General features: G+C 39.5%; 1 protein-coding gene and 1 pseudogene across 2 annotated transcripts in view; one reads left to right on the plus strand and one right to left on the minus strand.

The window, feature by feature from the left end:
• LOC123811286 overlaps nucleotides 1-9966 on the minus strand; it is a 54251-nt pseudogene extending 44285 nt beyond the window's left edge.
• Nucleotides 9967-10359: 393 nt separating this feature from the next.
• LOC123811973 (charged multivesicular body protein 3) overlaps nucleotides 10360-21806 on the plus strand; it is a 101820-nt gene continuing 90373 nt past the window's right edge. For both annotated transcript variants that reach the window (XM_045828533.1, XM_045828530.1), the window contains exons 1-2: nucleotides 10360-10585; nucleotides 12766-12905. In XM_045828533.1, the coding sequence (XP_045684489.1) occupies nucleotides 10360-10585; nucleotides 12766-12905 (366 nt within the window). The remainder of the gene's footprint in view (nucleotides 10586-12765; nucleotides 12906-21806) is intronic.

A 21806-nucleotide genomic window follows, 5' to 3' on the forward strand; every position in this document is an offset into this window, starting at 1 on the left:
ATGTGGGTATATATGTGTATATCCATTTGTATAAAATATGTGCCAGTCACTGGGCCTACTGCCTTATAAGCTTTACTTCATTAAGCCCTCACAGCAATCTTATGAGATCATTATATTATTTCTATTTCATGGATAATGTTTAAGAGGAGCTGTAATATTCCAAAGAATAATTGGTAAGAGTAGAAAGCTCAGCCTCTCAGATGGTATCCAGGAAGGGAAGAAGGTAGAGAAATGAAACTGTGTATGAGGCTATATGAGAAATGCCACAAATGTGATTTAAAACAAAAACAAAGAACTTTCTAGACCTTCACTGGTTTCAATAACTTTATCACACATGGCAGGCTTTAGGGGTGTGTGAACAGAGTGGCAGCATAGGACCTCATGTTCAGACGGACCCCATGCTTGGCGTTTAATGCTCTGCAGTTGCCACCTTGACATTCTAAGTATTTTTTCTTTAAATTTCTGCTTTGTAAATGAAGTCTGGCAAACATTGGAAGTACATGCCTTGGAGTCTTCAGCTCCCAGGCCATCTGCGGACCATCAGCTCCCCACTTCCTGGCAGCCAGCTGTCCATCACCTGGTGCCTGGGGCCTTGCCCCACCACACTCTCTCCATGCCTGCCATCCCGACTGTGAGCACTGCTGCCTTCCACCCAGCGTGGCAACCGGGTTGTGTTGTGCTGTGAGACCCATGTTATGAGATCCGTGTTCTTTTGTGACCCTCTGCCTCCAGTGGGGCCCAGGAAAGTCAAGGTGGGTTATGTGCACCTCAGGAATACTTTTTGGCAAGGTGTGGGTGACAGCAGTCATCCCTGCCAGAGCTGACAGCACCACAGCTGTTGGGGGGAAAGGGGTGGACTCGCCAGGGAAAGGCTTCTTGCCTGCCCCCAGCCCAGATACTGAACACGTCCTGGTACTGAGGTTGCAGTAGGTTTTGAGACTCAGTGGCTGCTGCAGAAGTCTGTGGCTAGAAGAAAGGGTCCATGACTGGAGGGACGGGGTCCAGGTGCCTGGCAGGATCTATACTTACCCTGTGAGTATCCCCTGCCCATGGAAATTACATTAAATAGCAAATTAAAAAACACCATGACAGGTCAAGAGAGCAAGTGGGAAAGAAAGGAAAAACTTCACATGGTACCACTAAGTGCATTTTTTCCTGTTTTTTAAACAAGGGGAGTGTATTTTCATTTTATACTGGACAGGAAAATTATGTAGCCAGCCCTGCTGTCCTATGGTCAGACCACATGTCATTGTAGCTGCAGATGACAGAGGAGGGAACAGTTGACTCTAAGAGGAAAGGTGACTTATTTGAGTACTCCGCCCTTATTTACTTTTGTCTTCAGAATGTTTATACACAGAGTCCTACTGCTTGCTGTTCCTAGTGTTGGAAGATGATGTACTGGTGACTGCTTTCTGGCTGGCCAGCCAGAGGAGAAGGGCTGTTTATTATATGGATGGTAGTATACAGAGTAGAGATGTCCCAGGGTACATTCCTTTCAGCATTATTGAAAGCCACTTTCTGTAGGGATTTCTCTGATGAAAAGAGGTTCCCCCTCTGAAGATGCCTGCCTGAGTGCCAAACAGGTCTCTGAGCATTCCTTCCCCAGTATTGCTCATTCCTGCAGATAACTGCCTTAATGCATGGGAAAAAGCAACCTGGTACTCATGCTGTGATGACAGTCAGTCAACAGGATCATCTCCACATAGAAAGGACAGACAGTTCTCATTCACAGCAAGGCGTGTCCCTGGAGAAGGCACTCTTGGGTTAGCTGGATTTTCTCATACAAACAATGGAGTTAGGTAGCTACATACCTAAGGGTTTGTCTGAACTCTTCTAATTTAATGACCATGAATGCCATATTCAAATCAGTGGTGTTATATAATTGTATACTGTCTAATAGTAAGCTTTTAAAATGTAAATAAGTCTGATAATAAGGACATACATCTTATATATTTTCAGTTTATTTTGTTTCACTATTTCAAGAGATTCCTCCAGAAGAGGGCTTAGGCATGGATGGGAAGAACAGGGAGGAAAGGGCCATAAAAGGGTAGAGGAGCTATGGGCAGGGAGGGGAGAATCCAGGGGGCAGTAGACTTCAGGGAGTATGCACCACCTAGCATCACCTCATAACAGTGTGTACCTGGCAAAGAGCTCCCAGGAGAAATTGCTGAATAGTGAGCTGCTCTAGGTCAAGGGCTACCCTGTCATATTTTAATTATTAGTTATTAAGAAACAAGCATTCATGATCTTGAAGTGAGAAATCAAATATGTTTTTATGCTGGAGATCAACTTAAAATCACTCTTTTACCTGCCTCCAATCTATGTTTGGTGGGTATAACCAGACATAAGATGGTAAACACCCAACTTATCTACACAGGACTTAGATTTTTAGTCATTTTTAACCCCTTTCTAGCCATTTCAACCCACTCTTGTCTTTATTATTATTTTTTTTACCAAAATGTGTGCTTGACAATGCAGTAAGAAAGAAAGGTAAAGAAAATGGTGTTATTCCTTTCCATTTATCTGCCACTCTCCTTGCACCCACCAGAAGGCAAAGTATGAAATATCGGGATGCCTTTTCCTCTGCTCCCTGTCTATCATTCTGAAGTTTCTGCAGGTCCCACCCTTCCTCCTCTAGCTCTGTGGAATTGGTTATGTCTTAGACGAAGAGAGTTTTATAGTCAGGAAAAAAATAGAGGCAGAAAAATAGAACAAATCCCAGGGGCCCCAGGACCTGCTATAGGACAAAGGTCTCAGGTCCCACTTCCTGGCCATGTAATTTGGAGAAGACTGGTGGCTGTTTATAAGGGCCAGTCCTGAAAGGAGTACATATCCATCACTACTTGCACCCTACTGGCCACAGTTCAGTCACTTACAGAGCCTAACTGCAAGAAAGGCTAAAAGCTGTGGTCTGTGGCACTACCTCTGCCACACTAAACAGCTGGTGCCACAACAACCAGGAAAAGTTCAAAAATTGGAAGAACAACACTTTGGAAACCTAGAGTGGTGGGTGGGGCTAAAAACTGAAAGATTTGCTAATAGTTTCATTAGGTACAGTTAGACTCTGTGGAGCCAGGCACTTGCCCCTCTCCCTCCCCAGAAGCAGATGGAAAGCTTGCCCTTTGACGTGGACATGCAGGCTGTGGACTTGGAAACACCAGCATAGCAACGTAAAGGAGATAAAGAACTCTACTGAAAACCATGGTATTACAGTTCAAGCATAATGACTAAGACTTGATAATCCCAGCCTCTTTCTCCCACTCAGTTCCAGGATGCTAAAAGCCATACTTGGACTTTCCAAGCAGCATTCCTTTTCAACAAAAGCAAATAGCCTAGGAGAAAGGACTTATGGATCCTCCCAGTGAAATAGCTGCCCCCTGACCATTCACCCTACTGTGAGCCCCACACACACTCAGAGAATCTTCCAGTGAGCTTTTCAGTGCCTCACATTCATGAACATGTGAACAAAGAGAAAGCCAAGAATTACCAAGTAATTAAAGAGAGCCTCTAAAATGAAAGACAAAGTCTAAAATACACAAATAGAAAATGAATCCAGATCTAAGAGGAAATATAAAGAGCAAAAGAAACCTTAGGGGGGGAAACATTATTAATTAATATCTTCAGAGAGATACAAGGATTTATTGCATACATAAGACAAGAAAAAACAGGGTTGCTATTAAAAAGCTCATCCTTGACACAAGCAAGAGATTTTGAAAATTAAAAAATAGGATAAACAAAGTTAAGAATTCAGTAGAAGGGGTGAAAGAAAAAGTTGAAAAAGTCTCCTAGAGAGCAGAACAAAAGGCAAAGAGAAGAAAACAGGAGAAATAAGAGAATAAAATCATAGGATCTGTTTAAAAGTTTCAACATCTCACTGATGGGAATTACAAAAGAGTGAGATAATGGGCAGGAGATATTATCAAAGAATTCCCAGAACAGAAGGTTATGAGTTATATGGAAAGGGCCCACTAGGCATTCAACGCAATGAAGGAAAGGAGACTTACAATAATGAACATCACTGTAAAAGTTCAGAACACCAAGAATGAAAAGAAGGGTTGAAAAGCCTACAGATACCACAGACAATTCACAGCAGAAGCCAGGATATAATGGCAACACAAAAACAATCCAATTAAAAAATGGGCAAAGGACCCAAATAGATACCTCTCCAAAGAAGACATACAGCTGGCCAATAGACATATGAAAATATGCTCAGTCACTAATCACCAGAGAAATGCAAATTAAAACCATGAGATATCACCTCACACCTGTCAGAACTGCTATCATCAATAAATCAACAAATGACAAGTGTTGGCTAGGATGTGGAAAAAAGGGAACCCTCATGCACTGTTGGTGGGAATGCAGATTGGTGCAGCCACCTGTGGAAAACAGTATTAAGATTCCTCAAAAAATTAAAAGTGGAACTGTCTTATAACCTAGCATTTCCACATCTGGGTATATTTCTGAAGAAACCCAAAACACTAATTCTAAAGAATATATCCACCCCTATGCTCATTGCAGCATTATTTACAAGAGATGAGATTTGGAAGCAGTCCAAGTGTCCATCAGTAGATGAGTGGATAAAAAAAGGTATGGTACATTTACACAATGGAATACACTCTGCTGTAAAAAAGAAGGAATTCTTACCCCTTGCAACAGCATGGATAGACCTGGAGAACATTATGCTAAGTGAAATAAACCAGTCAGAGAAAGACAAATATCATATGATTTCACTTATATGTGGAATCTAATGAACAAAATAAACTAACAAACAAAATAGAAACAGACTCATAGACAGAGAACAGACAGCTGTCAGAGGGAAGAATGGTCACAGGGCTAAGTGAAAAGGGTGAGGGGATCAAATAAAAAAAGGACTCATAGATACAGACAACACTATGGTGATGACCAGAGGGAAATGAGGTGTGGAGGAGGTAGAAGTGGGTAAAGGGGGGAGAATGGTGAAGGAAGTAGAGTTGACTTGGGGTGGTGAACACACAGTACAATATACAGATAATGTATTACAGAACTGTACACCTGAAACCTATATAATTTTATTAACCAACATCGCCCCAATAAAATGAAAAAGTAAAGAAAAAAAGATAATGGATTGATGCCTTCAAAATTATGAAAGGAAATGATTTCCAATTTATAAATCTATATTTGGCCCAACTATCATTGAAATATGAAGGGTAACTGCAACAAACTCTTAAATGGTTCAAGAAAAAATATGCATATACCATAAAGAGAAAAGACATGATAAAGTAAATGCAGCAAAAATGTTAAAAAAATAGTGAGTTGCTAAAGGTATTAAGGAGGTTAATAGTCTTATTGGGTAATAGTCTTATAAGTTTTTAAGTTTGGAAGAAAAAGGATAAGGGTAGAATAAAGGAATTTTGAGATGTGTAAGGTCTCTAAACCATTGTAGAATGGAATGTGTTCCACGCAAACAAGGAGGTAAAAGAACAAAGTACAACCACAGGGTCGAGAAAACAGAATCCAGCTGTGTAGTTGGTCTGAAGAGTGACCAGTCTAGTCTGGAGCAGGAGGTCCAGGGACAGAGGCTTATTTCCAATAAAATATGGATTGATAGATTAGCCATTGGAGGAGTATTATAGTTCAGACAGAGATGACTAAGTGGACAGGACCCTAGAAAATAGAATAAAGCAAAATTTGAGTTAATTATTAACTCCAGGGAAAATGAACAATTGCATAAGAGTGGAAATATAAATGATGTGGTTCGGCCATGAACAAGATTTATGTGGTCGTATTAATATAAAAGTGAATATATAATATAATCACATTGGGAATAAGTGAAGGAAAATGGTATATGAATGGTGGTATAAAAGAGATCATTCCTCACCCTGACTGGTGTGGCTCAGTTGGTTGGAGCATCATCCCATAACAGAAAGGTTGTGGGTTCAGTTCTTGGTCAGGGCACATGCCTAGGCTGCAGGTTCAATTCCCAGTCCGGGCATACAGGAGGCAACCAATAGATGCTCCTTTCTTGTATCAATGTTTCTCTCTCTTCCTCTCTCCCCTTCACTCTCTAAAATATCCTTGGGTGAGGATTAAGAAAAAGAGAGAGATTACTCCTCATATTCCACAGTAAGAAATCAATAAATAATGTATAAAATGGAAAAAGCAAGAGAGGCAGTAGGAACCTATTATTGGAAATACAGGGGTAAACATGAGAAAATGGTTAAAGAATTGTTTCTGAGAAATGGGAAACATTGTGGGTAGGGATAAGAAGAAGATCTATTTTTTTAATTTAATCCTTGCCCCAGGATATGTTTTTATTAATTTTAGAGAGAGGGAAAGGGAAAGAGAGGGAGAGAAATATCAATGCAAGAAACATGGATTGGCTGCCTCCTGTATGCACCCCGACTGTGGGGATCAATCCCACAGCTTAGGTATGTGACTCGACTAGAACTGAACCCACAACTTTTTGGTGCACGGGACAGCACTCCTACCAACTGAGCCACACAGGCCAGGGCAAGGATTTTTTTTTAAATAAGTAGGGGTTTTCTGGGATAGTCCTAGTTTAGCTTTGTGAGTCTAGCATAGTTTTATTATTATTGTCCCTTTTACTCTCAAGATCATCCTAATTTGGATGTAGCCTTGAAGTGTAATTTGACTTTTAAAACTATGTATGGTTAAAAATTTGACAAAATATAAAATGAAAAGAGAGGGCTCTTTGGATCCTAAATAAAATAAATCTGTTTCATCCAGCTCAGCAAAGACTTTCATTTTATTTTCCTCTAAAATTAATTCTTCATTTAAAATTAAATATAAGCAGTATGCCTGTTTCAAAGCACTTTTTACATTCACTGCCTCATTTAATCCTTACAACAGCTTCACGGGGTAAACATCCTATCTCATTTTATAGATGATAAAAGTGTGGTTTAGAGAGGTCCTGTGACTTCATAACAAGGTGACACAGTATATCAATAATAGTCTACACTGGCCGGGGCCTGCTGATGATGGCTCTCATGCTCATGACACACAATGAAATGACACGGCGTTTAAGCCATCCCACAAATGAACAGAATCTGAGATGGAAAACCAAGGATCCAAATTAATAGCCTAGCTGTTAGAAAAACAGATTATGAAAAACAGTGAAAAATTCAAACTTCCTTTTGTCAGCCTGGTCTTGCAACAAAAATTCTAATTAGTTCACCCAATTAGGTGTAGTGGAAACTGAAATCACCGTTGCGGAAAGACAGCCCACACCTGTCTTGGGGTCCCAAAGGATGAATCTCTGCTCCTAAACCTCCAGACCAGGGAAGCGATTCTAATGGTTGTCTTATTTTTAGAAACATACCTTAAAAAAAAAGAAACATACCTTAAAATTATCAAAGTAATGCATAATTAGTTCAGAAAATAATAAAATAGAGGTAAAGTACAAAAGAAAAATTGAAATAATCTAAATCTGATCACCTAAAGATGAATATGGTGAATATTTTAGTGTATATATCTCTCTTTTTCTTACACAAATGCAAAAATATGATCATATCATGCACACTTTTCAGCAGTCTGCTGCTCCCCCTAAAAACTGCATTTTGGACATGATTTTAAGTCTATAATCATGTCTATATCTTTCCTTTTAGTGGCTGCCTAATAGTTCATCTTTTGGATTACTCTCTTTGACCAATCCTCCATTGCTAGATACTTGGATTGTTTTGTTTTTTCTTTTTTTTTTCTATTATTAACTTTATTCAACAACAAAACTCTACACACACATCTCTGTGTACATGTCCCATTATTTCCTCAGGATAGCTTCCTTGGAGTGAGATTACTGTGCCAAAGAGCAAGAATCTCAGGCTCCCTTCTAACTCACATTGTGAATTGCCCTTCTAAAGGTTACACATTCCCATCAGTAGAGGATGTAAATGTCCATATCTCTATATCTCTCCAACCCCACAAACAAGAATTGTCACGAGTTCTTTAATTCCTACTTTCTCTAATATTTTTCCTACCTGACATCTGGCCTGACTGGTTCTATCTTAAGCTCACACCCCAACTTTCCCCATCTGCCTCTCATATTATTTGAGTTTGGATTAGTCTTTCCTCACCTGAGAATACATCCCTTTGATGTAAAGAACTTTACCCTGCATATCAAGGTCTGGACAGCAACACGCCCAGTAACAGCGTCACTGTGACATGCCCAAGAATTCTGAAATTTCAGAACCAAGTTTGTTAGAATTAACTGTTTAATATAGTATCCCACATTGATTTACCAGTCTTGGAAACAAAGCCACATTGAAGCTAGTTAAGACATAGGAGCAGAGGCCCTGAGCTGCTGGTACATTCCTTTACCTCCTACTCTGATTCTTTCTCCCTGCCCCAGGGGCATCCCTTTCTAAGTCCTTCACTAGCTGTGCACTGAAATGCTTTTGTTTTATTTTAAAGGGGTACCATTTGAAGACTACATTCCCACAGTCCATTGTTTGCTTCTCATTGCTCATTCGCTCCAAGAGTGAGGATCACACCCCCATGCTTCCTAAAACTTCCACTCCTAGTTCAAAATACTTGATAGCTTTGCACAACGTTTGGCTAACGTTTCTCTTGTAATTCTTGGGTCTTTTCCTTCATGATCAAGAGGGCTGGTAGAACCAGCCGTGTTAAGTTTGCGTATGTAACCCCCTTCTCCCTCAGGACTGGCACAGAGACGTCATAAAGAGTATGCTCCAACGGAGTTAAATAAATACCGAACCAGGTACTGCGTGCTCCCTCACACTACTCATTTTGTAGAAGTTACTCTTGCTGGCGGTGCCCACACTCAGGAAGGGTAATGAAAGAAAACACAGGTTAACTTTGCACTGGGACATATTAACGTTCAACAACCTTTATCTTGGGAACTGAACGTTTCCATCCCTGGCATTTATCAATCCACCTCCGAAGGGAGGAAGAGAAGAAATTGTAACAGGAAGGGAACGAGTGGACCTAGGTCTAGCTGCCCTTTCGGCCAAACCTTTTCTAACACACAGGTACAAACTACATTCTCACCTGGAGACTGAAAATCACTGTTTTCTGGGTTTCACCCTCTACTACCTCAAACCAACCATGCCAAAATTTAACCAATTCACCAGGCCCTAGCATAAACATACTTTTCTAGTTTTACCAATTTTAGGAGGATAATTAAGTGACACATTTTTACAAAAATACACAAAGCGACACAGTCCAGAGTCCAACCCTCAGGCAAGATCAATTATTAAACATCTGCAGGGCAAAAGAAAAGAGGGCGGAGACTTTGGAGAGACAGCTCTGGGAGCTGTTTGGAAGCTCCGTGAAGGATTCAGTTCTACCGTGTCCCCAACTAAGCAGCCGGTGCTAGGCCACCGGGGTCCTCCGCTGGCCCGGAGTGCGCTCCCGCTGGGCCCCGCCCAAGGCCCCGCCCCGCCGCCGACGTCACTTGTTATGTCTCGGTTGGGTTTGCGGCCCCAGCCGGTCCCCTGCTCTGGAGACGACGGTCGCGGCCTCGCGAGGTAACCGCAGCGTTGGGTTCCGCCGCCGGGACCCGCGGCGGCCATCCAAGCGGGGCGGGCGCAACGTAGCTAGGGGACAACCCAATAGCCACCTGGGGAGCCATCTCGGGCCTGTTTTTCCTTTATTTCTCCAGGACCTTCGCCGTGCGCGCCCCATTGCCCTCTGCAGAGACCGCGACGCCCCCGCCCTGGTCGGGCCGCTCCACCCGCTGGCCTGAAAGGCGCCGCCCGCCGGCCGGAGCGAACCTGGAGCCGCCGCCACCGCCAAGCCTGCCGGGCTTCTCACGGAGCCTGGGTGGCCAGCGGAGCCTGGGCCCTGGGCACCGGGCGCGGCGCTGCGGCGTCCACTCCTCTCCGCGCGGGGCCCCGGGCCTGGCCCGGCCGAGTGCCGCGCCCTCCTGACTCGCCGCCGCGGGATCCCTGCCTGCCCCTCCGGCCCCGCCTGCAGCCCCGACCCTGTTTCCTTTGTGGATCGGAAATACATTTTTGGCTTCCCCGTTCCCTTTGAGATTACGGTGCTGGAAGGACGACCCGCCACCTCGGTCAGTGCCCCTTGCTTGGGCGGGCTCTCCCCGCGCTCCTCTCCTTTTGGTGTTTAATTGATGGGGCTTTAAAAGTTTTTTCCTTTTATTTTTCTCGCCTCTTGACTGGAAGGCCTGGAGCGAGGCTTTGCGCCTGTGCCCCTGGTCGTCTGGCCCTCACCCCACAGATACCCAAGTCCACCTGCCCCGGGCCGGGGATGTTCCGACAGTGACGGCGAGGGCCGAGCCGCACTCTCAGATCGTGCCCTCACCCAGGCCGGTGTGAACACAAACTCCCCCACCCTCCTCTTTTTCGTAGTCAGAGCTCTCTGCAAAGAGAGGAGACGCTGGGAAAGATGTGGCTGAAGCTTTTTTTCTTGCTCCTCTATTTCCTGGTCCTGTTCGTCCTGGCCAGGTTTTTTGAGGCCATTGTGTGGTATGAAACTGGCATCTTTGCCACCCAGCTGGTGGATCCGGTGGCACTGAGCTTCAAGAAGCTGAAAACCATTCTGGAGTGCCGAGGACTGGGGTACTCGGGGCTGCCCGAGAAGAAGGATGTGCGGGAGCTGGTGGAAAAGTCAGGCGAGTATCGGACTACCCTCATGTCTTCTTCACCCGGGGTGGGGAGCGACCTGTACTTCCTTGTACCTGGTGGTACCCCAGAATGAGGCCTTAGCTGGAAGAGTTAAGCCCATTCCTCCGAGAGCTGCCCAGTTTTTCTTTGTCTAGGTTGTCTACAAAAAACATGTGAATCCCCGTTTTGAGGAGTTTGGAATTATTTGTAGGATATAAGTGTGTCTTTTCAAGGTTATTTTAAAGTATAACAGTTTAAAGTGCACCTTCTTAGCATTGTTTATTAAGTTCACTGATTTTCTCAAAATTCGAGAATATTACAAACTGGAAAGCATTATTGTTTGTCAGTTGAAAATCATAACGATATAAGAAACCCCACCAAATTTGTCTGTACATAGCAATATTTGTCACCTTAATAATAGCAGGTTACCTTCAGGGATCATATTCGTTGAAATACTTAATGTCAAAGAGGCATTTAGGCCTAAGATTTAAACGTAAAATAATGAGTTTAAATAGGGAGAAAGTGTACACTGTACGGTATTAGTTTTTCATACTTTAAGTGTGGTGAAAATGAGGTGAATTTTTTTTGTGAATGCCTACCTTGTTCATTTTACGTTTCTGTTAGGGCTTTTTTAAAAAAAACCTTGTATTTTGGATGTAAACTTTTTTTTCCCCTTCTGTGTCGCAGGCACTGCTGCATCAACTTAAATGAGCTGAGAAATAGAATTGAAATAGTGCTAAGAGAAGACCATGTTAAAGAATGCATTTTCAATTACTGTTGGTTTTGGGGTAGGATTGGGTAAAAACTATGGTTAATTTTTTTCCACCCCTGCATGAAGTATATCCTTGTTTAGATATACTTCCTTGAAGGGGAATGTACTATCATATAAGAAAGGCATTCTAGATTGCTGTAGATAACAGTTGAAACTGATGGTTATCTTTTTTTGTTGTTTTAAGTATAGCTGTCAGCTATGTCTTTTGCAAGAAAAATATTTTCTTTATTTAGTACCCTATAGCTATATAAGTATGATAGACAAGAATATTAACCCCAGAGGATTTAGTACTCACATACTTGCAAGTTAAGGGTTATCAAACTCATATTTCCCTACTGGGATAGAGGAGGGAATCCTCTCTGTAAAAATGATATATTTTTCTTTAGAGGAAACATAAAATTGTCTATTATTCTTGCCTCTTGTTTACTGACTGGTTAATGGTGACTTTTATATTTGGGTGGGGGGAATGGAATAAAGTAGATCTCTAATAAGTAAACTCTCTAGGTTTGGAAATAATGTCTTAACTGCCAAAGCCAAATCATTTTTCATGATAAAACAGTTTGATAACATAGTTTTTTTCCTTTGACTTTTACTTAATGTTGCCTTCCTTTGGGCCTAAACGTATTTGTCACTTTTGACAGTATAGGGGTGTGCATATCACTTAAGTAAAAATACAGCCTACAAATATATGACTCAGATTACACGTTGTATAGCAGAGAGGTCTTGGTGTAGCAATTTCATTTTATAATTTAAATATTCTTGTGCATGGTTTTGCTGCTATGATGATAAAAGTGCTTATTTTCTCAGGTTTAAAATTTAAGGCAAAAGTTAAAATGATTTGACATTAGTGTTTTCCTTTACTTTTTATTTGATGATGTAAGCTCTAAATTTATACTGTTAATTTGTGTTTGAATATGGAGTTTGATCTCATAGGTGATCTTTTGTATCTAACCTCCAAGTCATATAAGCTCTGTTGCTATTTTAAGTTTATGGTGATGGGAATTCTGTAAACTCATTTCTAAATGTAAGTCAGAAGTATATAAATCATACTGTTTAAAAATTATTTGGAGCCTGGATATGTTACATATAAAGCTAAATAATATTTTGTTAGCTTTTGGATTAGTAGAAATTCAGTAATTCCCTAATAAATTATGTGGTGACCCCCCACCCCCCAGATTATAAGCCCCACAAGGAGATGGACTTTGTCCTTGTCCATTTTTGCCTGGCACATAGTAGGTTCTTATTACCTATTTACTGAATGTATGGATCTTAAATGGAAGTATTCAGGTTCTACTCATCTATAGAGTGCAATGAAAGTATAATATGATTTTTAACATTGTAAAATGAAATTAATCATTGGAGTTGGGGAACGAGGGATTTTTGAAATCTTATTACTGTTATTTTTTCGGTCTTCAGGTGACTTAATGGAAGGTGAACTCTATTCTGCACTCAAGGAAGAAGAAGCATCTGAATCTGTTTCTAGTACCAATTTCAGTGGTGAAATGCATTTCTATGAGCTTGTAGAAGACACAAAAGATGGCATCTGGCTGGTTCAGGTATCAGAAACAATGATATAAATGAATTTATTTTTACCAAAATAGCATTCCCCAGGTGGTAACACTTCTGTGTACTTATGTCAGGTTTCTTAAACATAACTCAGTTCTCATAGGGATGCTCCAGTGTCCCCTTAAAGAGATTCTGTAGACCAAGGAAAATGAATATTGAAGAGTGGGTGATGGGAAATGTTGGGGAAAGAGGGTTGACTACTTTGTTTACAATCAGCAGAAGCAAATTCATTTTAGTTGTTGGATCTTCATTAAAGTAAGAAGCACACATATATATTCCTTTAATTTAGTGATTTGTACTATTTCTCTTAATTTTTTTAAAATCCATTTTTTAACTCAGTGATCCAAATAATTTTTATATCTAAAGGAAGAACCTAAAGTAAAATAAATAAATAAATAAATAAATAAATAAAGGAATCCTTCTATAATGAGAGACAACTTTTATGACTGTAGACAAACTATTGTAGGGAATGGTGGGGGGTGCTCATTACTTTGCTTATGAAATTCATGATACTATAATTTTAAGCCCTAGCTCCCATGAAAATTGTGAGGTTTAATCAGCATATTAGACTTTTAGAGCTATGAAGGACTTTAAAAATAATCTTTTATGTTCCCAAAGTATAGTTTATGTACCATTCATGGTAAATAAGTGGGCACATATTATCTATCACTTACATATTTTAATGTAAATTAGAAGAATCAATATATGGAACATATACTTTCATAAATAATCACTTAGAGCTAGGCTAAAGTTATTTCAATTTTTAAAGTATAAGTTCCTTAAAGTATGATATTAAATAAATTAACAGCATGAATTCAGGTAAAACTATGATTCTGAACTAGGATCAAATCCCAGGTCCCCTCATTTCTTGTCCAGTGCTCTTGTCATTTCACACTGGGGCTGGCAAAGTTTGATTCAGGGTATAAAAAAACACAAAATAGCCGTGTTTTCGTAAATCTTTCAGTATGGGAACAGGACTGTAAAATGTGGTAGAAAACCTGAGTTCAGAGACCTTAGTTGCAGATCTGGTTCTGTCACTGATTTCTTTGTATGGTGATTAGACTTTCTGTTGCACATCATCTCAAATAAATACATATATAAAGAGAATGGAGTAATACCATAGTTCACTAGGCTAAAGGGCTAAGGTTTGGGAATTCTTCAGGTGATTGCATTGGATATCCATGACCTTTCCTTTACTTTCAATCTTCCTATTGTGTTTGACTTACTACCCTCCAGATAATCTAATTCAGTAATTTAAAGTGAATTTATTTTCCAATTACAGTTGATGTACAATGTTAGTTTCAGGTGTACAAGATAATGATCAGGCATTTGTATACTTTACAAAGGGATCACCTTGATAAGTTTACTATCCATCTGATACCATATGTGGCTATTACAATATTATTAACCATATTCCCTATGCGGTACTTTACGTCCCTGTAACTATTTTTATAATTGGCAATTTGTACTTTTTAATTTTTTTAATGCCTTTCAACTTTTTCACCCATCCCCTCCCCCCCACCCTCCCATCTGGTGACCATCCATTTTTTTCTCTGTATCTATGCTATGAATTTGTTTCTGTTTTGTTTATTTTGTTTTTTAGATTCTCTATATAAGTGAAATCATATGGTATTTGTTTTACTCTCCCTCTGACTTATTTCATTTAGTATAATACTCTCCAGGTCCATCCATGTTGTGGCAAATGGTAATTTTTCATTCTTTTTATGGCCAAGTAATACTCTGTTATATATATACCCCATCTGTTTCCAGTCGTCTATCCATGGACACTTAGGTTGCTTCCATCTTGGCTATTGTAAATAATACTGTGTGGACATAGGGATGCATTTTCTTGTCAAATAAGTTGTTCAGATTTGTTCAGATAAATACCCAGAAGTAGAATTGCTGGGTCATATGGTAGTTCTGTAATTTTTTGAAGAACCTCCATACTTTTTTTCAAAGTGGCTGCACCAATTTGTAGTCTCACCAACAATGCAAACAGGTTCCCTTTTCTCCACATCCTCACCAACAGTTGTTATTTATTGATTTATTGATGGTAGCCATTCTGTCAGGTGCAAGATGATACCTCATTGTGGTTTTGATTTGTATTTCCCTGACAATTACTTACATTGAGCATTTTTTCATGTCTTTTGGCCATCTCTGTTTTCTTTTTGAGAAGTGTCTAGTCAGGTTTTCTGCCTATTTTCAAATCAGATTGTTTGTTTTCTTTGGTGTTAAGTTGTATGAGTTCCTTATATTTTGGATATTAACCCCTTATCATTGGTGAATGTCTTCTCCCATTCTAGGTTGTCTTTAGTCTTTTCATTTTGCTGATGGTTTCCTTTGCTGTGCAAAAGCCTTTTGTTTGATGTAGTCCCATTTGTTTATATTTTCTTTTGTTTCTCTTGCCTAAGGAGCTACATCAAAAAAAATACATATTAAGAGTGATGTCAAAGAGGTCAAAGAGGTTACTATTTATGCTTTTTTCTAGATTTCTGGCTTCAGATCTTACATATTACTCTCTAGTTTATTTTGAGTTTATCATTGTATATGGTATAAGAAAGTGGGCCAGTTTCATTTTTTGCATGTATCTGTCCACTTTTCCCAACACCATTTATTGAAGAGGGTATCTTTACCTAATTACATATTCTTGCCTCCTTTGTCATAGATTAATTGACCATATTGGCATAGTTTAATTTCTAAGCTCTCTCTTGTTTCTTTGATCTGTGTGTCTGTTTTTATGCCAGTGCCATGCTGTTTTGATTACTCTAGCTTTGTAGTATAGTTTGATATCGGAGTGTGATACCTATAACTTTGTTCTTCTTTCTCAAGATTGCTTTGGCTATTCAAGGTCTTGTGATTCCATATATATTTTAGGATTATTCTAGGTCTGTGAAAAATGTCAGTGGTATTTTGGTAAGGATTGCATTCAATCTGTATATATCTTTGTAGTCAGTAATTTTTAAGTTCAGCAAAGGGAGAAACTGGGAGGGTATAGTTCATACCTTATCCACCAAATTCTAGATTATTTCTGTGTTAATTAGTTGGTATTAAAAAGTAAACTGTAGCACCTTTAAAGTTTTATAAGTAAATTGTTATTCCACATATTTTCCCAGATATTTATTTCTGATAGTCTGATTAAGGAGAACTTACTGATTTGGTAACTTTAGTTTTATTACTGAGGTTAAGTTGAATAGCCAGTCCTACTGCCCCATGTTCTGTGTTTAAATGTTTGTCCACACATTGAATGTTACCATAGAGATGAATGGTAAAAATGCTGAGCACCTTCCAAACCTGGGAAAGCCAGGTCAAAAGTCTGGAGATCTTTTGGTACGTATATTGGGTGGTGTTACCTGTACACAACAAACATATTCTGGTTCACGAATTAGCAATTTATTCTTGGCTTATAAATTATCTAATATTTTTTAATGTCCTATTAAAGTATCCATGGATTTAACTCCCTTATTATGTGACAGAATTTACAAAATATGTGTATGCAAGACCCTCAAGACATATCAGGAACATAAACCAGGTTAAGTCCTTGCTCATTCAGGCAGCTCGAATTTCATTTGGGAGAGTTAGGCTCTAAATAAATAAGTATTTAATATAACATCAGTTTGTGGAAAGTGCTAAGAAGAAAATAAGCTAGATCAGTTAGGGTAAGAAGATGGGGAGTGGCAAGGAATTCTCTGATAAGGTGACACTTGAATGAAGTGAAGATGAAATAATGAATGATAGTGAATGTTAGCATTATAAATTCTAATCACTAAATTATTATTGTCTGAATATTTTTAAACCTCATAGGTATTAATACTTTAAAATGATTTCTTAGAAAAATGAAATGTATTTATGTGGTTTTCTGTGTGTTAATGATGCAGTAGGAGACAAACATAAGCACACTTAATTTTTCCAGTGACCCTCAAGATTTGAGCACTGTCTGGCTCATATTCATTGGGACCAGTGGCTTTTATCTGTCAAATGGCTGAATTGGGTTGAGAGAACAGTCCCCAGTAGGACACTGAGAAGACTGAGATTGAAACCCTGTCTTTTGCACTCTGAACTCACCAGCTAACCTATCAGCACAGAAACTTTGGTGTAAGCTCTTAAAAGAAAGCTTTTTTTTTTTTAATTAAAAATACCTGCTAAAAATAGAAATATTTTCTTGGTTGCTTTGTCTTTCAGCTCAGGTTATATTTATCTAATTTCTTGTAAAAGATAACTTTCAAAAATTAGTTTTTAACAGTTTGAATTACTGTTCTTTTTTCTCATTATTTTAGAAGAAGCTGTCTAATTTGTTTACTCCATCTTTTTTTAAGTATATTTTAATGATTATGCTATTACACTTGTCCCATTATTTTTTCTCCCCTTTATCCTCCTCCACCCAGTACACCCACCCTACAGCATCTTCCCCCCTTAGTTCATGTTCATGGGTCATACATACAAGTTCTTTGGCTTATCCATTTCCTATACTGTTCTTAACGTTCTCCTGTCTATTTTGTACCTACCAATTATGCTTCTTATTCCCTGTACCTTTCTCCCACTCTATTTTTATCCTCCCCCTCCCCACTGATAACCCTCCACATGATCTCCATTTCTTTGATTCTGTTCCTGTTCTAGTTTGCTTAGTTTGTTTTTGTTTTCAGGTTCATTTGTTGATAGTTGTGAATTTGTCATCATTTTCCTGTCAATATTTAATCATCTCCTTTTTCTTAGATAAGCCCCTTTAACATTCCATATAATTAGGGCATGTTGGTGATGAACTCCTTTAACTTGACCTTACCTGGGAAGCACTTTATCTGCCCTTCCAATCTAAATAATAGCTTTGCTGGATAGAATCATCTTGGATGGAGGTCCTTGCCTTTCATGACTTGTAATACTTCTTTCTAGCCCCTTTTTGCCTCTAAGGTTTCTTTTGAGAAATCAGCTGATAGTCTTATGGGTACTCCTTTGTAGGCAAGTACCTCCTTTTCTCTTGCTGCTTTTAAGATTCTCTCCTTGTTTTTAATCTTGGCTAATGTGATTATATGTGCCTTGGTGTGTGCTTCCTTAGGTGTCACTTCTTTGGAACTCTCTGAGTTTCCTAGAGTTCCTAGAAGTCTATTTCCTTTGCCAGATTTCGGAAGTTCTCCTTCATTATGTTTTCAAATAAGTTTTCAATTTCTTGCTCTTCCTCTTCTGGCACCCCTTATAATTCAGATGTTGGAAAGGTTAAAGTTGTCCCGGAAGTTTGTAAGCCTCTCCTCATTTTTTTGAATTCTTATTTCTTCTTTCTGTTCTGGTTGAATGTTTATTTCTTCCTTCTGGTCCACACCATTGATTTGAGTCCTTGTTTCATTCCCTTCACTGTTGGTTCCTGTACATTTTCTTTATTTCACTTTGTATAGCATTCACTTTTTCCCCTGTTTTGTGACCATACTCAACCATTTCTGTGAGCATCCTAATTACCAGTGTTTTCAACTATGCATCCCATAGGTTGGCTGTCTCTTCATCGCTTAGTTCTAATTTTGGAGCTTTGATCTGTTTTTTCATTAGTGCCATATTTTTTTTTTGTCTTGGCAGAACTGTTATGTTGTAAGCGGGGGGGGGGGGGTGGGGGGTGGCCTTAGCTATTCACCAGGGTGGGGCAACCCCCTTTGCTGAGTTGTGGAGCTCTATGTGGGGAAGGGGTCAGAGAAGGAACAATGCCACTTGCTTGGCTCTCCGCTGACTTTCAGTCACTTTCCCTCCTACCCACAATCAAATTGGGCCCTACTGGTGCTGATTCCTGGGTGGTTGGGTCTCTCCAGTGAGCTCCCCTATGAAGCTGGGAGTTTCTCCCGCTGCTGCAACCCCCACAGGTTTTTACAGTCAGAGGTTTTGAGGCTTTATTTCCCCATGCCAGAACCCTGAGTTGCGGGTCTCACTCCCCAGTTGTTCTTCCTGGTTATCCCACATGCTAATATGGGACCCCCTGGTCCTCCAACCACTTCCTTGCCGCGTTTTCTCTGCCCCAGCTGCCTGTCTCTGCCCTGCCCCTCCTACCAGTCTGAATGAATATTTAATTCCTTGGTTGTTGGACTTCCATACAGTTCAATTTTCTGACAGTTCTGGTTAGTTTTGCTTTTAAGTTTGTTGTTGTCTTTCTTTTGGTTGTACAAGGAGGCAAAGAGTATCTACCTGTGTCTCCATCTTGGCTAGATGTTCTTTTTCTGGAGTTTTGATCTGTTCTTTTATTTGGGCCATATCTCTGTGTCTTGGTGCACCTGTTACGTTGTAACAGGCAAAGCCTTAGTTATTCACCAGGGTGAGGCAACCCACTTCATGGCTTTGTCGTGTTGTATGTGGGGGAGGGGTCAGAGAGGGAATAATGCCCCTTGCTCAGCTCTCCCCCACTTGCAAGAGACTGACAGTTTCTCCCACAGCCACACCCCGTTCAGATTTTTACAGCCAGAGGTTCTGAGACTTTATTTCCCCCAAGCTGGAACCCTAGGTTTCGCCGTCTGTCTCACTACCCAGTTGGTCCTCCTGGTTTATCTGCCATCCCCCAGCCCCCCACCCCTACACTCCTGCCAAATGTGGGCCCCTGGTCCATCACCCACAGCCTGGTCTGCCAGCTACCACAGCCTTGCCACATGTCCTCTCCACCCCGGCTGCCTGTGTTCATCCCTCCTACCAGTCAGAATGAATGCTTCTTCTTTAACTCCTTGGTTGTCATTTTTGGTTTTTAAATGGGTTGTTTCTTTTGATTGTGCCAGGAGGCAAAGAGTGTCTATCTACACCTCCATCTTAGCCAGAACTCCTACATTTTTTGTTAAATCTTTGAGGATCCAAAGATCCCGGCCAGTTCAGTCCTCTTCACACTGCATTTATTTTAGATATCCTGTATAAGAAATAGCTAAGCATACCCTAGTTCTCTCTTCTTTTGCTCCCAGTTTTCTAAAATTATAGTTAGTTTCCTTTTGTATTTATTGAGAAAAAATGTAATTAAGTAGCATATGACTGATAATGAGCACTTTAAACTTCATATGTTACTTTACTGAAAGGATGTGTGGACTTAATTTATTTAGGGAAAATGTGACTTTAATAAATGGGCATATGAGCGCTGGCTGGTATGGCTCGGTTTTAGTGTAGTCCTGTAACCGGAAGACTGCAGGTTCAGTTCCTGGTGAGGTCACAAACCTAGGTTTCAGGTGCAGTCTCTGGCCTGGGTGCGAACAGGAGGCAACCAATCAATGTTTCTGTCTCTCCCTTCCTCTTTCTCTAAAAACCAGTGAAAAAATGTCCACAGATGAGGATTAAAAAATAATTAATAAATGGGTATATGAATTAGCTATTATATTACTTGGTCAGTTCTTTATTTTTCTGGAATGGATTGATTGATAATCTAGATCGATTATCTTTTTTGGTGACACTTCATGTGAAATGACACTACAAAAGGAAAAATGAATATAATTTATTCAATTCATCCTATATTTTTTATGATATCTATCTTCTCTACAATTCATGAGTTTGTTTTCTGAATAATACATGTTAAAGATCTTTATGTTTTCCTTCTCTTAATTGTTTGAAGATGTATTCATGCTCATGATTATCCTTTTGTTAAAATAGAGTATTAGGATACTCCTTTTCATGTCAAGCTTTTCTATGTCCATCTTACATTCTCTGTAGTCTGAGGTGAAAGGAACTAACCTGTTTTCTAACAATTTTTTCTAACATTCTGTTCGTTCCTGCTTTGTTTCTAACCCAAGCTTGTTTCATTAGCTACTTTTCACTTTTGTGGATTCTTTGATGCTGCTGCTGCCCAATCTTCTTAGCATCACAAAACAGAAGACTATTACTTTTCTTTCAAAAGATTCATAGACAGACAGTGGATATGCTTCTGAAATGGAAAAGTTTGCATAGTTTATGGGTTTTGTGGATTTATCCTTATCTTAACATTTCTATTTCTGTGTTGTGACTTTTGTTCAAAGAAGTGCAAAGAAGGATTGTGATATTTGTTCCCTACCAGCTTTGTCACATCTTAAGGAATTTAACATCACTGGAATTGCTATAGCAGTGGAAAGCATCATAGTATTTGAAGTAAAGCTTTGGGTCAATATCTACTGAAGTATTATGCTATTATATTTTCTGTTGGGCTGAAAAGAGTTAATAGCTGTTTTAAAATTTGTTCATATTTGCTCCTAGATAATAGTTGTCCAGGGAGATACTAACCTATTTATTCCTTTCTGGACACTACTCTAAATGCAAAAAACAGTCAAACCTCAGTTCTCCAATGTCTTGGTTCTTGAACAGCGTGGTCCTTGACCAAGTTGTTCACATGCACAAAAAAAATGCCTCACTTGTCCAACAAAACTTTGGGTCTCAATTCTCTACCTGACAACCCTTTTAAGCATAAGAGGGTACCTGTGTGATCAGTCATGTGCCTCTCAGCCTGCACACAAACGAGATTCAGTTTTTGAAAAAATCATTTCTCAAACAGTTTCCAGAATGAATTAAGTTCGAGAACCGAAGTTCCACTGTATATGGCCAGCTGCTTTATCCTTTATTTTGTATTAGTGAAAAACTTTCATTTTCACTCATAAAGAAAGCTTGTGAGAAAACCAAAGAAACAATTAAATGCCATTGAGTTTTGTTTTTGTCAATCACTTTTCTGAATTTTTAATTTTTTATAAAATTTGGGTATATATATTTAGGTTGGTCTATGATTTTGAAAGAAGAAATTTCCTGTTAAAATGACATATTGAGACATGCAAAACATATTATTGCACAGCACTCCTGTTCTGTGCAGTTATGTTATATAATTTAGCCTAGATGTTGTATGGGGATTAATAATAATAAAAGGCATATGCCAAATGTTCTGATTAGTATTAAAATCCACCTTTAAAACCTAGGCCAAAGTGTGTAGCTTTTTCTTC

The sequence above is a fragment of the Phyllostomus hastatus genome, unplaced genomic scaffold, assembly GCF_019186645.2.
Source record: "Phyllostomus hastatus isolate PE091 unplaced genomic scaffold, TTU_PhHast_1.1 phas_scaffold_78, whole genome shotgun sequence".
NCBI classification, from domain to species: domain Eukaryota; kingdom Metazoa; phylum Chordata; class Mammalia; order Chiroptera; family Phyllostomidae; genus Phyllostomus; species Phyllostomus hastatus.